Here is a 15,541-nt window from a genome sequence, read left to right on the forward strand (position 1 = left end):
AAATGTAAATGTCAGTTGTTATCCACGTGAAATCCAGAGCCTTTAGCTTAGCAACTGACACATGCAACCACAGCCCAGGCAAGGCAGCCTTGGTTACTTCCCCAACCAATCAGGAAGCTTTTTGCTATGAGTGTCACGTGTACAGTCTCACTGCGCCTGTCCTAGGTAAAAAAAAAAAAAAAAAAAAAAAAAAAAAAACGCAGGTGAGAAGGACAAGGCCAGTGACAACAGAGAGAATGAGTGCAAAATAGTAATTGATGATGAGATTAGATGAGGACGGAGGCAATATAGATTGCTGTGATTGAAATGAATAGTGTGTGTGTGTGTGTGTGTGTGTGTGTGTGTGTGTGTGTGTGTGTGTGTGTGTGTGTGTGTGTGTGTGTGTGTGTGTGTGTGTGTGTGTGTGAAAAGGCAGACAGACAATGAGTCAGTCGGTAAGTCACAGTTAGCCTGAGTTTCATTATAAGAACTTCTGACCTAAAAAAAAAAAAAAAAAGTAGTTTGTATTCTGTAACTCCAGTTTCCGGCATGATATCCCTGCAGACAACAGTACAAAATAATTAAAATTAATTTGTTAACATGGCATGCTCTTAAAGCAATAAGTCTTGTGTAAGTTCATGTCACCTCTTGTCAAAGTAAAGTCTAAAGTCATTCAATTCAAGTGTCCGTTCCATCTTAGTGTAGTCCAAGTCACTTAAGACGAATAAAAGCCAAGTTTCAGGTCAGTCCAAGTCAAGTCTCAAGTTTTGACAAAGCTAGTCTTGAGTCGTAAATCATATCTTTGAAGTCTGCTGTAAGTAAATATACTGTATAAGGTGTGCCATTTTGCAAGGCCTGCTGTCATTATTTTTCATTGTTTGAGAACATTACCAGTTCAAAATTCTTTGCTCTGCCAATAAATTTGGGACATCTAATTCAAATGAAAGTTTCTGGTGTTCGTGATCAGCCAAACAACAACACGGAGGTCGGCGATAGCATGTTTCCTAGCTTTCAAATTCAAATTTCTCAACATAAGTCATCCACACAGAACGACAGGCAGACATAAAAACAGTAGGTCAGTCAGGTAGTCGGTGAGTCAGACACTCAGGTAAACCATGAGTTAGTGAAAAAGTCAATCAGGCAGAGCGGTGGCTGGCTGTGGGAGCTAGTCAGAGTTAAGTGGTCACAGCGTGCCTCACTCTCTGTCACACTAATCTACTCAGCTAATAGAGAATTCTGCAGCACTGTGACGTTACCTGGCAACGCCGCCTCTCTACGTCATCCACCAGTCAACCACCCAGTCAATTAGTCAGTCATGCTCTTCTGATTTGATTAGATTAAACATTAGAGGTCCCTATGGGAAAACTAAATCAATGAAACCGTAAGATAGGACAAAGCAAAGACAAAGTAGGATATGATCAGAAAGAGAGTAAATCCCCAAATAGACATTTATTAAAACAGTAGAACATAGATAGTGGGAACATGTCTTAAAAAAACGTGTGTGCATCAGTAGGGCCCAGTAAGACAAAAATGATTGGAAAATTTGTATAACTCTTCACATGAAGACAAAGTAAAATCTGTGAATGTGTTTATTGTTTGTAGGACTTCCATTATTTTTCCACTTATGTGCTTGTTAGTAAGTCTCCTTTAGGCCAGCTTCACCAGCTGGGCTCCAACAGGTTGGTTAGGGATAATTCCAGCCTTGTGAGGTCTACACAAAGTCTAATTATTTAAAAGTAAGTCTAATTATTTAAAAGTACATAATAGAGATCAATAAAACTATGTTCATCTTGTCTGTGAATATTCCACTTGACGCTAATATGATTTTGCTGCACCAAATCTGAATCTGAAACCCCAAGAATATAAATGTATTGATTTGACAGGCAAACTATACTGTAGCTCTCATCTGGAAGAAAATGGAGGCATCAACAATTGGTGCTTGGATCAAGAATATGGCGCAATGTACGTCCATGGAGAGACTGACATATTAAGAGGACAATTGGGGGTGTATGATGATGATGTTTGTGTGTGTATTACAGTAAAAGGTGCTTGGTCCTGCTGGTCGTCTTGGTCTCAGTGCTCAGTTGGTTGTGGCGGCGGTCACTACCAACGCACACGCTCTTGTAACAGCCCTGCACCCACTAATGGAGGGGACATCTGCATCGGACTACACACTGAAGAGGCCCTGTGTAACACACACACCTGCGATGGTAAGGTCACACATAAATTCAAAATCTAACTCTGTCATGCCGCCACTGCTTGGGGTCCTTTCATCACCCCTCCAGGCAGGCAATCATCTCTCACACTGTCATTTCTGTGCCGTACCATTTGCCAAATTGCTTCTTTCATCTTTTCCTAATGAATAAAGCAGGTCTTAGATATATGAAAAGATAAACAGACTCATGCTGGAAAAACAAGCCGTCCTCCCACCGTGTCGTTTCCCGCCATGCTACTGGAGCTCCATGGCAACCTCTCTGGAAAGGTTTAAAAAGAGATCTACTGTACGTCTGTTGTTGAACTGAACATATGGAAGCCTTACTTAATGAGTCTGAAGTTTTGAATGTTTGTGTGAATGTTCATGAGAGTGCACGTTTGAAACTGGTACTAAAAAGCAAACAAGACATTATCAAGTGTATGTCTAACTGCCAAAAGTTTTTTAAACAGAAAAATTACAAAAGTTTAGTTTATTAGTGCAAAACAGGCTACACGTCAGAACCAGTTAACCCAAATTACAAACAAAGGCCCTGTCTTTCCTCACCCTCCTCTAATGGCATGCTCTTTCATTTGCCCAGGTTTCTTGGTATTCCTTTCTGATATTTCTGCTTTCATCAATCTTGTTTTAGTCATTTGTCAAGAATGCCTGAAAAATGTCCAACCTCCACTGCTTTTTGTACAAGGTGTGCATTGGATAACAACAATTTCTACTAGGGAGGTGAATGGAATTTTGTTGATGCTGCTCCAGGCATGAAACCTGCACATCAATTATCAATCAACTTTTGTTAACTTTACTATGTCGGTAAATTTTCAGTCAGCAGTTTTGTTCTGGACTGTTGAAAACTGTTGACTGGTAAGTTCTCTGTGGAAGAGTGCCATACCTGGAAACAAACATTGCTATTACATTTTTTTTTTTTTTTTTTGTACTGTAACTTTTCAATGCTGTGAGCACCACAAATTAATTTCTGTTACTGCTGCTGGGCAAGAGACAAAACCTGGATAAATATAAACAAAACTATCACTAGAGGTAAGTGAAAAAATGTTTACGTCATTTGCATGCACTGATCATTAATAACTAATATAACATAAACTATACGATACGTTTACAAAGTAAAATAACAGAATTAGACAATAAGTAAATAAATAAAATAAATAAAAAGTAAATTACAAACACAAGTTGCTTATGCCAAAGTTGGGTTGAAATTAAATTAGTTCTCATGGTGTTCAATTTTTTTTTTCTTTGATTTGGAGGTTAGCCATGCTTTCCCCAAAGTCTCTTACCATATGATGATAAGATGTGAGATGTATAACACCTCCCTCTGTGTTACCCTCTCTATTCCCATTCTTCTCCCACAAGGACACTGAAATATTCATGAGGTCTGCCTGCTAATCCAGGAGGAGAAAAAAGTCCAGCATCAGAACTCATAAGGGATTCAGCCTGACTCTAGATAATATCAAACAGCCTTCAACGTTTTGTCGCCACAATTGCCCAGACAAATATTCATTGTCTGGGAGGTGTATGGGTTTCAAATTGTGTCTGCATGTGTGTCTGTATAGTGATGTTTTGTAGTGCAGATGCTTTCTGTCCAAATTAAATAGTTGTTTCCTCTTAACTGTTGGTTTCCTCAGATGCTTTTCATTTTGAATCAGCCAAACTGTCATTCACACTGAGAGAAACGCTTACAGTCAGCCTCCCTGGTAATTACAAAGAAAGGAAAATGTCTTTTTGTCTTTTTGTCTTCTCTTTGCCAAGATGCTAATCAGCCACCTTTATCAGGTTAATGTTTTCCTGTTTGACGTGGACCAACATGTCCTGTTAGGCCTTTGCCAATCAACTGTCTGCTAACAACCTCTCCAGCCCCTATCCATCTCTTTGTCCGTGCCTTTATTGACAGGCACAATATCAGTCATCTATCGGGGTCCTCCTGGTGCCGCCATCCTTTCTGCATGCGTAATTAGAGCCAATCTGGCTGTCAGTCACAGGAATATTTGATGCCTCTGTCGCAGGTCATTTGATTAAAGTTTCCACCAGTAATGGAGGACAGCAGGAAGGACTGTAGGGACAGAATACTAACGAGGAGCCTCAGGCCTGATGGCATTCCTTCTGACTCAAATGAACGATCACGCAGGTCATACGGGTGACAAAAATAAATGGAAATAAATGAAGCAATTAAAGTAGGCTGTAGTGGTGCACAGTTATTAAACACATTTGAGGTGGTTGGTGTGTTATGTGTGTCTAGATGGTTGTGTGGCAAGAAGGGAGCAGCCGGTGGAGACTGAGCAGCCTGTCAGTGAGCACCAGACTGATAGGAAAGGTAAAAGAGGCCTGTTCTCCTTCTCTACTCGGGCACTATTTGCCAAAACTGCACACTCGAGAGCACCCTGAATAACAAACCAGCTTTTTCATTAGCTTTTCATTGCAGTAGCCTGTGCTCCCTTTTATTTTGGGTGATTTTAAATACATTGTGAAAGAGTGCAGCAAGTGCATGGTTCAAAGGGAGGAGCTGAGAGTTGGGAATTTTCTTTTTCCTCTTGGGTAGGAGCCTTTGTTTACCGGTCGGCTACTGCGGGGAAACTGCACTAAAGCTTGGCTCGGGAGACAAACATCTTCGCTATGCACTAAACAAACTCTTCGTGGGTTTACTCTTCCAATCCTGTTTACAGTGGTGCGTTTGGTCTGTTTGGCTGGCCGGGAAGGTTAGTGGCCGCGGGTGGTGACAGCTTGGGTGGGCGCGTTGGTTTCCAGGACGTCCAGCTTTGTGTTTGTCTGGGTTTGAATTGATTGTTCTTTTGTCTGTGTTTAGGTGGCTGGATGGCCTGGTCGCTGTGGTCAGCCTGTGATGATTCAGGCTTGCAGATGAGGAGTCGGGTGTGTGGTGTTCAGGCCAACACCCCCTGTGCCGGAAACAGCACTCAGCACAGAGACTGCAATGAAATACCTGGTGAGTCTGTCAGCTCTCAGATACACACTGTACCTGTGCAGTAACAGTTCGAGGTTGGCGGTTAAAAGGTTTCTCGATTGCAACATCCTTTTGCCAGAATTTTGAGGGGGCAAACGGTTTCCTTTGCAGCCCTGAATATCCCAAAATATACTGCATGCTTTCCACTTGCTTTATCATGTTTTTGGGTTGCCTTAGTCAGGACAAATTGTATGATGCCTTCAAATAGAAACATGCAAGTCTGTATCTTTTCACGTGGAAAGCAAAGTACATGTACTTGCCGTTCTGGTAGTTTAGCCTTGAGCGCTTTTCCAAAATGCTTACAGCAACGGGCAAATACCAGTTCAAGTTTCAAGTTCCCAGAGCTCAAAATTGTCTTTAAGTTGCTTGTTTTGTCTGACCAAAAATATTCATGTGACACTAATGATATGCAAAATGCATGCAGATGTGACCAAACCATTCAAACAAAAACTACAACTTTTTTTAATTTGGGCTTGCTCTAAATCATTGGACAGCATAAATGTTTAGATCTGATAAGATCATATCATCATTAATATAATTCCACTGAAAATTAGGAACGTTGATTTATTACCTAGCTCTACAATCACTAATAAATGTATTAAATGATTTGAGGGTTTACGAGTTAACTCAAAAACAATGTTGGCTTCCGTCTCTGCGAGGTCAGCCCATGTAATTTTGGGGGCAGCTTCAGGTTCAGCCCACAATTCTTTAGTCCTTCTTTAGGCCAAATCTTTGTTGGCAGCGTCATTCGAAAGCAGCAGCTTGTGATTTTAGGACATTGTCAAATATGCACACAGTATTATAGTTCATCATCCTCACCATCCTCATTCACAAATATGTCTACATAAAAATGTCTGTGTAGCCGACATCCTCTTTGTGCACTGAAGTAATCTGCTTCTGTTAATTAATCATAATTAAGTCCATGTGAATTCAACAAGTTAGTGGTTGACCTTGTTGGCCCCAGCGCACCTTGTTATGCTGATGACTATCTCAGAAAGTTTCTCCTGAAATGATCTTTCACGGCCTGCCAGCAGAAGCCTCTCCACGCTCAGAATCCCTAATGAGTCCAGACGAAAGCGATTAATATTAATGGGTTGTCGCAACACCAAATCACATCTAATTTTATTGCAAATTTCAATGAGGCGATGGATGGATTTGTTAAGGTCACTCGCAGAGGGGGAGGCAGCTGTGAGGAAGCTGAAAAATTAGGCAAAAAAATAATCAGGAGATGAGGCATTGCAATTAAAACTGCTCACACACACACACACACACACACACACACACACACACACACACACACACACACACACACACACACACCAACCCTCACTGCTCCCTTCTTTGCTTCTGGGATTTGGGGACAGGACGCATGGCTGTAAAATATTGTATTGTAGATGTACGTTTTGTGTCTCTAACAGCAACTAGAGAGGTTGATTCTGACAAAGCAAAGCTGGGTTTTTTTTACCGAGTTGGAGTTCACTGGTGCAAAAAAAAAAAAAAAAACTCCATGGTTTGCTCAACCATTAAAACATTTCAATTTCTCATTCACCGTTTTGTTTTCTGCATGTGTCAACTCCCCTGATGTTAGTCGATGGTTGTGTTCTGAAGGCTGTCTCTCCAAGGTGTGTGTGCAAGTGTGTGTGTGTGTGCAAGTGTGTGTGTGTGCGCGCATGTGTGTGTCTGATCATGTGTTCCTCTCCTCTCTGCAGTCATTCTCCCTGCATCTGGTTTTGATAAGGATCAACACTGTGGAGGTAAGTGGATTAACAGCTGCCTTCACTTTGTTCCTGTGTGCATGTTAAGTTTGCCCCTGTATGTTTCCACAGATGTCTGTCCAAGCTGCATGTTTTCGTGCATTATATGTGCATTTTCATGTGCGCGTTTATTTCAGTCTGTCAGAGGAGGAAGAAACATCATGTACACTGATGTACCTGGAACGGGCCACAACTTGTTCATATTTTGGATAATTGTAAATTGAGACACATTCAAGTTATTTTTCATAACCTTTTATTATTTTGAAATTACTGACAGGAAGTACAAAACCAAAAATACAAACCCAAGTGTATATTCCTGTCCTGAAAACATAGAGATCAACACAAAAGAGACAGAAATAAATGTAAAGCTTAGGAGTCTTCACATTCCATCAAAGCCTCTGTAAATTAGTGTTCTATTAAATCATAAGAAAAAACAAATGTAACGTAATAGGTCTATCATAGCATCCTCACCAGACAACATTTCATGAGTAGGGTTGAGTACAGTTTGGATTTTTACGATTCCGATGCCGAACCGGTACTTTTAAAACTATTCCGATTCCTGACCAGATTCTTGAAAAACTGAAAAATGACATCAAAGAAAGGCTCTTTTATGAAGTTGTTTTTAAATTGAAAATTATGTAAATTTAACAATATATTAACGTTTTAAAGTACTTAAATATATAATAAGTAAACCTAAGTCACCTAACCCACAACTACAATAATTTAACAAATAACAGTTGCACTATTAACAAGTAACAACAAAATAAATGATGTTGAGTTGGTATGCCAACCAGCTTCAAACTTTAGCAGTTCTTTAGCAGAAAAAAAAGAATATCGTTCTTTAGCAGACCATATTTGCCTTCTCTGGCAAGATGCTACACCTCTGGTGTCCAAAAGACCTGTACACACAGGTATGAGTTTGAAAGGGCAGACAATTTGGGGAGGCTGTCCTGCCTCCCCCACCACCAGGCTACAGGGTCTTGTCCTGAACGATAGACTAGCAGAGCAAGTGTAATATGTTTACTAGCGTTCACGTGCAGTGAATGGTTAATATGCTTTTACGTCCGTTTTGGTGGGCCCAGAGGGGAAATATGGCATTTTAAAAGTAGCCTACATTTACGGTAGCTAGCTAACGGTAGACTACAGAGAAAGTGTGATATTTTTACGTCCGTTTCAGCGCGTGTACAAAAAGCAGTCTATCAGCAGTGATTGTAGAGTGCATGTCACAGAATAGTGCGGACACGCGCTTCACACCGCGAGCGGGCATGTGCGCCACTCGGCAGAAAAGGAAGAAAGAAAAAAAAAAAAAAAAAGAGTCTGCCGCTGTCCGGAGCGACAGATTGAAAATATTTTAGTCTGAACCGGAATTTGCGTTCTAATCTGGTCCGAATACTACAGTTTGCGTAGTATATAGAACCGGGTTTCGGTACCCAACCCTATTCATGAGCGCTGTATAGTCAGAAACATTTACGTAAAAGAGTTGACTATTTAGAGTTCAAAGTGTTAAACAGTTAGATTTAGCATAAACGTCTCTTCAGAAGGAGCTCTCAAAGAGTCCAAGAAACAATGAGGATCCTGCTGGGAGAAGTAATCCCCCTTTAACACATACACAGACACTACGTTTTTAGCCAAATTAAAAGCTCACCTGAAGATGAGGTTTTGGTGGCAGAGAAAGCTGGGATAGCAAACGGCATCAGCATGAGCATTTCAACAGAGTAATATTGATAAGTGCCAGGTAATATTGGCTGAGGTGTACACCTGTATGAATAATTCTGTAAAGGCATGGTTCTTTTCTTATCTACATGTATTCAGAGACCGATTTTGGAGAACATTTGAGACATTTAACAATGTTTCCAGGTTGAAAATTTGATGCAAAACCAGTGTAGATGTAGCCAGAACATATGGCGGGAGAGATGGGCATGACATGCAACAAAGGCTGGAATTGAACTATGGATGTTGCAGTTATATGGTGTGTGCCATACTGCCTATTTGAAATCTGTCTTGATCTAATTTAGAATGACAATTGTGGTACATTTGGGATGTAAATAAAGTCAGGGGTGTAGAAAGAAAGTTTAAACAAAATAGGATGAGATAACGTATGCTAACACGCCACGTATTTTCTTCATTTCCCAGCATTCACCTCCATCCACCTAATCGCCACCGGTGTTTCCTGTTTCCTCGGGGCGGGGCTGCTGTCCTTCCTGATCTATGTCTACTGTCAACGTTTCCATAAGCCTTCGCAGGAGTCTGCCGTCATTCACCCCACCACCCCGAACCACCTCAACTACAAGGGCAACACCACGCCAAAGAATGAGAAGTACACACCCATGGAGTTCAAGGTAGGTGATTACTGAAGAGAGCATTTTAAAATATTATGTAGATAGAAGTATTACAAATGGAAATAGCACTGTTTACTTGGTGTTACTTACATGCACAAACACACAATGCAAATGTTGAAGATTCAAGGGCAATGTGATTCATGTTTTATTTAGAGCCTTTATTCATGCATTTATCTCAATAGAGCGCTAACCACAGAAGATGAATTACTGTTCATTTTTATTCCTCCTTGCTCTCATACAGAACCTATAGACTGTAAGGCTTCCTAACTGCCCACAAACCAAGTCCTTCTTAATGGGCCCCATTAGCTTTCTAACGCATTAGTCAGTCCTCGACCTCCCATTGCTATCGGTCTACTGTGCATTCACATTTACAGAAAGTCAAGAAACAATTTTCACCAGAGGCTCATAGACTTTTAGTGCAAACTTCCATTGTTTTGCTCTAACTGTTAAGTTAGAACTCTGGAAGATCATTTTTGACTTTTCTGTCTCTGTAAAGTGTGCATGTTTAGATAAATGAACTTAAAACATGTTATGACCTGAACCAAAGGGAGTTTGATCTTTGTCACCACCATCTCATTTAATGCAAGCATGGAAACTACAACCATTATTGTTAGGGCACATACCAATCACGGATTCAAGTAAATTAGAATTGGCTGATCTGACACCATGCATTGTCTCATGACTGTTACCCAAGTCATTTTCCAAAATTGAACTGAATACTAGAATATAATGTTTTGTGTCTCAGAAGCAGCACAGGGACTCATTTCACTCTGTTATATTCAGTTTCATCCTCCAAAAATCAGAAACTGCATCTATCCTACCTTAAATAATCTGGACAGCTTTCTGCCTCTCTGAATGACCACAGAGCAGCTCAGATTACTTAATAACAGATGTATTATCTCATTCAGACATGTTAAATTTGCCAATCCAGAGACATCACAATTCTTGTTGACACTAATCGCTCAGGCCTAACAGTTGTTCCATCTGTTTTTTTGCAGTAGTAAAACTGGATGATACGTCAGGCAGAAGTAAGCCGCTGCTTAAACTCTCATTCCAATACATTAGCTTAACCTTAGAAAGTTGTAATACATCAAAAAACATCTTACCCAAAAAGCAGTTTTGTAGCTCACTGATACAGGTTCCCAAAAGCTCCTATTTTACTTCATCTGGAGTTGACAGCACCATTTGGTGTCCGTTTGGGGCTACACATTATGTTAAACTCAAACAACATGTGGTAAATATTAGGCAGAGATAATGCCTTGGGAAGTCACAACCATGTTTGAGTGACCCATTATCTTTAGCTCATGTTGAGTTAAAAACTAACGATGTTGAGTTTGCAAGATAGAACGTATTTAATACAGGAAGGGTCTAATGAAAGATCTTCTTGCATTATGGGAATTGTAGAATCCAGCATTGCAGAAAGAACAAATATAAACACTCATTTGTTCCTCTGTCAATATCTCTGTTGAATCAACACAGGAAAGCAAAGAAGTGATAGTTCCCCCCCCCACAATTTTTAATCTCACCCTTTTTACCTTGTCTATATATGTATGGTTATTTATGACCACTCTTGCAGGGCAGCGTCCACCCCCACCCCTCATATTAATTAAGTATCTATGTTTTATTGATGTCTCTATGTTTACAGCTTTTGTTTTTAGGTTGTTGTGTGGTGATTGTTGGAGCTTGTATTGCAAGACAAATTTCCATGTATACGGACAATAAAGTGCTAGCTATCTATCTATCTATCTATCTATCTATCTATCTATCTATCTAAGCTCAACTCATACTAGGGACTAAAAGTCAAAGTCCTAGCCTCTGATGCTTGGATATTGACCATTTTAATGAAATTAAATTTAAATGAATTCCCAAACTAAATGAAAGCAAAATAATCGCAAGACTACTTTAATCACCATACAATCGGTGCAGTGAAATCTGCCTCTGTTGCTAATGTCTTTATTGACTTTCACAACTCGCTGCCCTGTCTCTGCTTCCTGTTGAACAACTGGATTACTGGGTCTTTTTAATTCAATCTTATCACTCATGTGAACATATAAATTAGGCCATGTTCAGTAGGAGTGCATTGGCCAATCAAATACATGTAAGCACACAATGCTGGTAAACTAGTTTTAACGCTGGTAAACTACGGTTTACCTCACAATCATCAATGTAGAGATTGTGAAATGTAATCTCATAGTATTATAAACCGCTGTGTAGTGTTTTGGCAACTGATAACCCTTCAGTTTATGGATGTATTGTTCAAACTAGACTTTCTATTGCATTTCATTTTCTCACCCCCTGCGATTTATTTTGTATTGTTTGTCTGACTTAAGCAACATGGCATCATGACTTTGCGTAAACATACACACCATGTTATCTATACACATTTTGAGCTATCCACATGTATGTCTACGCTGTATACAGTGGATGTAAACAGACACACCATGTCGCCACGTGGCATGTTATCACGAGAACCTGCCGTACCGTTGCGAGAACAACGTCACACGCATGTTTAAAAAAAAAAAATAAATAAAAAAGGTTGGGTTTAGGAAAAGAACATTGGGAAAGGCTTTAGTAACAAAAAAAACTTGACAAAAACGACGGTGACCAACGTCACACGCTTAGGGAAACAATAAACGGTTGGGTTTAGGAAAGAAACATTGGGGAAGGCTTTAAAAAAAAAGTTGAAAAACACCACACGCGGGACGCGATCCCAGCTCTCCTGGGTGAAAGCCCTGCGTTTTACCCATCCTCCACCCCAAACAACCTCCCTCTGCAGACTTGCGTCCTTTCACACTACTCGCTACGGCGTAATATAGGTCAATGGCAGCCGAACGGCGTTGATAAACACGCTAAATAGCGATAATGCGTCTTGATAATAATGGCATACGAATTGGCATACATACGCCACATTATGAGATCAGCCTGGACTTAAACTAATGTGTGCCAGCAGGGATTCCTCTTAACCGTTCCTGTCAACCTGACAGTATTTAAAATCCTACCAAAGCATGGCAGGAACACATCCCTGTGTTTTTGACCGTGTCAGCCTCCTGACGCTTGTTGTCCTTGCGGTTATTGTTGTTGCTGTGTGGACGCGGTGCTGACAGCCATCGTGGTGCTGAGAGCCTGAACTCATTAGCTTTAATGACCAGGGGTGCAGCCAGACTCTGCTGGATGTGCAGCCGATGTCACTCTGTACCACTACAGCACTGTTTATCCAGCAGGTTCCCTCTCCTCCAGGCCAATTTATGATGCCCAGCGTTGTGTATTTCACCAACTCTAACCTGATTATCTTCCTGCCTTGGTCCCCAGAGCTGTGCAGATGGATTACATTAGTCTAATGCTTCCCCTGGAAAGTGTTTCACCTTATGTTTGGCTTTTACCAGACACTCAGCAAGTGCATTAGAATAAAATGTGGGTTTTTGTTTTTATTTAAGAGAGCGGCAGTGAATTCCTGCCATCTCATAATTTAGTGTATTGAGTATGCTTGACATGAACTAAATTAAATTTGTTAAATGGGTTTGCTTTCATTATGAATACACTTACAGTGTATAAGCTATAACCTCGAGGCTAGTGGAGGTATTTTATTCACAGGGAAAGAATTACTGATATAATTTTTTACATAAAACACAGAACAGGGTGTCCACACTGCAAAGTCTATTCTGTCTATATTGAGTCCTCAAATTTATTTCCTGAAATAAAACATCTTCCTGTTGCTTTAATAAAAATGTACACTAATTAAACAAAATATTTTTTGCAGTACAGATGGGCTCCTTGTCAGTAGTAAATGTTTGTAAAGTATTCAGTCATACGGTATAACATATCAAAGATATTCTATAAGCTACGATTGAAATGTTTAATGCTTCTTTTTTCTACTGTGTCATTCCAGACGCTTAACAAAAACAACCTGCTGCCAGATGAAAGATCTAACTTCTACCCAACACCGCTCCAACAAACAAACGTCTACACTACCACCTACTATCCCACAGCACTCGGCAAATATGACTACCAGCCCAACTCGTCCCCTTCGCCATGTAGGACCTACAACCAAAACAACAGCTGAGAAAAGCCCCACAACTGCCCCTCCGAACCCCCTGCCAACGGACACCACCCCAATGCCACGGTGACATAAGTGAACCGACATGAACTGAAACGTTTCTCAGAGCTCGGCCAGGTTCTTCTGTTTCAATGCCCCTCTCCTCGCTCCTGAAGTCTCTTCCGCATGGTAGGGTTTGTGTTTTCAAGGGCATTTCTGGAACTTTCCATCAGGAGATGTGGGTTTGGACAACAAAGCCTGTGTCCTGGTGCAGTCAGGGGTGTGCTGGGGGTGTGTTATTTTAAGGGCCTGACTGGATATAGCAGTGTCAACTCAGAGCTTCATGTGGGGATCTGGTGGAAAGTTCGGGCAGGACGACTCATGGCTTTAGACGGATTGTTATGACCACAACACCTCAGCACAGGTGCTGTAATAATCCACAGTTCCGGAGACGAACATTACCAGAACATTTAAAAACATTACATTTCTTTGGATCTGGGTCACAGTTTTACGCCTCTCCAATACTAACCACATTCTCAGCCTTTAATGAACTTTGACTCCCTCGACAACAAAAGCAGTTACTGAGACAAACTACACATATTGTTATGTCCTTGCCACATGGCACAGAGCAAAGACAAAAGAGAAAACTCAATGAAGTCGATGATGAAATAAATTAGAGATCAATATCAGCTTGGTTGAGGACGGATGCACGCCCTCCATTGTTGGTATTTCACATGACAGAAAAAGATTAGAACTTCAGAGTCAATTACGTTTATGGATGGCTGTTTGTAAGAGTCACAACACTAAACATTAGCCTGAGTTGGAGCTGCACGCCTTTTGTGGACAAGGACATTCACTCGTAAAGTCAAAGCAAGGGGGATTGTGGGAAGCGGTCTGAACTGTACATAAAGCTTTGGGAATGCCTTGGGTGCCTGTATGCAAGAGGGTAGGGGCGAGGTTGGTTTTCTATTTTTACCGTTTTCATTTTTTCCCCCCCAAGAACAATAAACACTATTGAAAGGGAATTGATTGATTCTCCAATTGATTCTCCGATGGATGCATCAATTCTACTGAGTGCTAAATAGCTCGGTGGTCATATCAAATATGGCCAGTGTGCTGAACAACTGGATTGGGTTTTCTATGATGGTAGAATAAGCTAGTAGACTGGCACTTCTTTTGTTTTTGTAATGTTTTGTTTTAAATATATTTGTTTTATTCTCAAACAAGCTGTAGCATAGGAGGAAATATTTTGTTAAATAAGATATAGCTTATTAATTCTTGTTTCTCTAATTTCACTTCACTGAATGAACACATTCTTTTGTTTTCTTAAGTTTGGTAACCAGTGCATCTTCAATACGTGAAATGTTAACACAAAATAAATTATTGATATGGTTTTTACAAAGAATGACTAAGAAAACATCAATTTGGCATTCCCTGGAAAAGAAAAAAAGTAAATTATGCTTGCTTAGAAGTTTGATGTAGTATGTGAAGATCAAAAGGAGTGTGTGTGTGTGTGTGTGTGTGTGTGTGTGTGTGTGTGTGTGTACACATGTACTCTTATTTCTGCGTGTCTGGATGCCTAAATGAGCAAAGGGGAGTTGCTGTATTTTGTACAATGTAAATGCTTTCATACATATGACTATATAGGAGGATGTCTGTAAAGACGTTTTTTGTGCATTTCTTTTCCCACATTCTGTTGCTGACACTCCAGGCTACTGTTTTTTTCTATATTTCATGTATGAGATGTTAATCATTGTAAGTTAAAGCATTGCGCCACTGGTTCCTGCGGAGGTGGAACTGACACTATTTATAGTCAAAGCTTGGTTTATAAAAGGGCATTTTCACAGCTATATTTTATTATTATTATTGCCTGATCGATGAATGCTAACGCATCAATGCTTTTCAGTTCAGCTACTGCACATGCACGAGATGAGAGCTCTATCTGTATATAGGAGCAACAGCCTTCTGCAGCCCATTTAATGACCCTGCAGAGGATCATGTAAATGTATCTGTATATTGTATAGCTAACACTGTTTAAAAAAAAAAAAAAAAAAAAAAAAAGCCTTATAGTTGTTTAAAAAAAGTGCAGCAGCTAAGTACACACCAACCATGAGGTTTGTTTGGGGACAGAGCTCCACAATGTGACCGACCGCCTGTGGATTATGACCTTTCCCAGCTGCTCAAACATCAAATTTCCAGAGAAACATGAATCCAGACTGAAAATAACTGATAACTAAATAATAATGAGACAGTATTAAATAT

General features: G+C 40.2%; 1 protein-coding gene across 3 annotated transcripts in view; it reads left to right on the forward strand.

The window, feature by feature from the left end:
- Positions 1 to 13,958, forward strand: part of sema5ba (sema domain, seven thrombospondin repeats (type 1 and type 1-like), transmembrane domain (TM) and short cytoplasmic domain, (semaphorin) 5Ba) — a 180,273-nt gene extending 166,315 nt beyond the window's left edge. For 2 of the 3 annotated variants that reach the window (XM_028590629.1, XM_028590631.1), the window contains 5 exons: positions 2,019 to 2,189; positions 4,998 to 5,135; positions 6,863 to 6,907; positions 9,041 to 9,246; positions 13,133 to 13,958. In XM_028590629.1, coding sequence (XP_028446430.1) covers positions 2,019 to 2,189; positions 4,998 to 5,135; positions 6,863 to 6,907; positions 9,041 to 9,246; positions 13,133 to 13,306 — 734 coding nt within the window. In that variant the 3' untranslated portion in view covers positions 13,307 to 13,958. The other variant, XM_028590632.1, reaches the window with a different exon arrangement.
- The last annotated feature ends 1,583 nt before the right edge of the window (positions 13,959 to 15,541 follow it).

This window comes from Perca flavescens, chromosome 11 (genome assembly GCF_004354835.1).
Source record: "Perca flavescens isolate YP-PL-M2 chromosome 11, PFLA_1.0, whole genome shotgun sequence".
In the NCBI taxonomy this organism is placed as follows: Eukaryota; Metazoa; Chordata; class Actinopteri; order Perciformes; family Percidae; genus Perca; species Perca flavescens.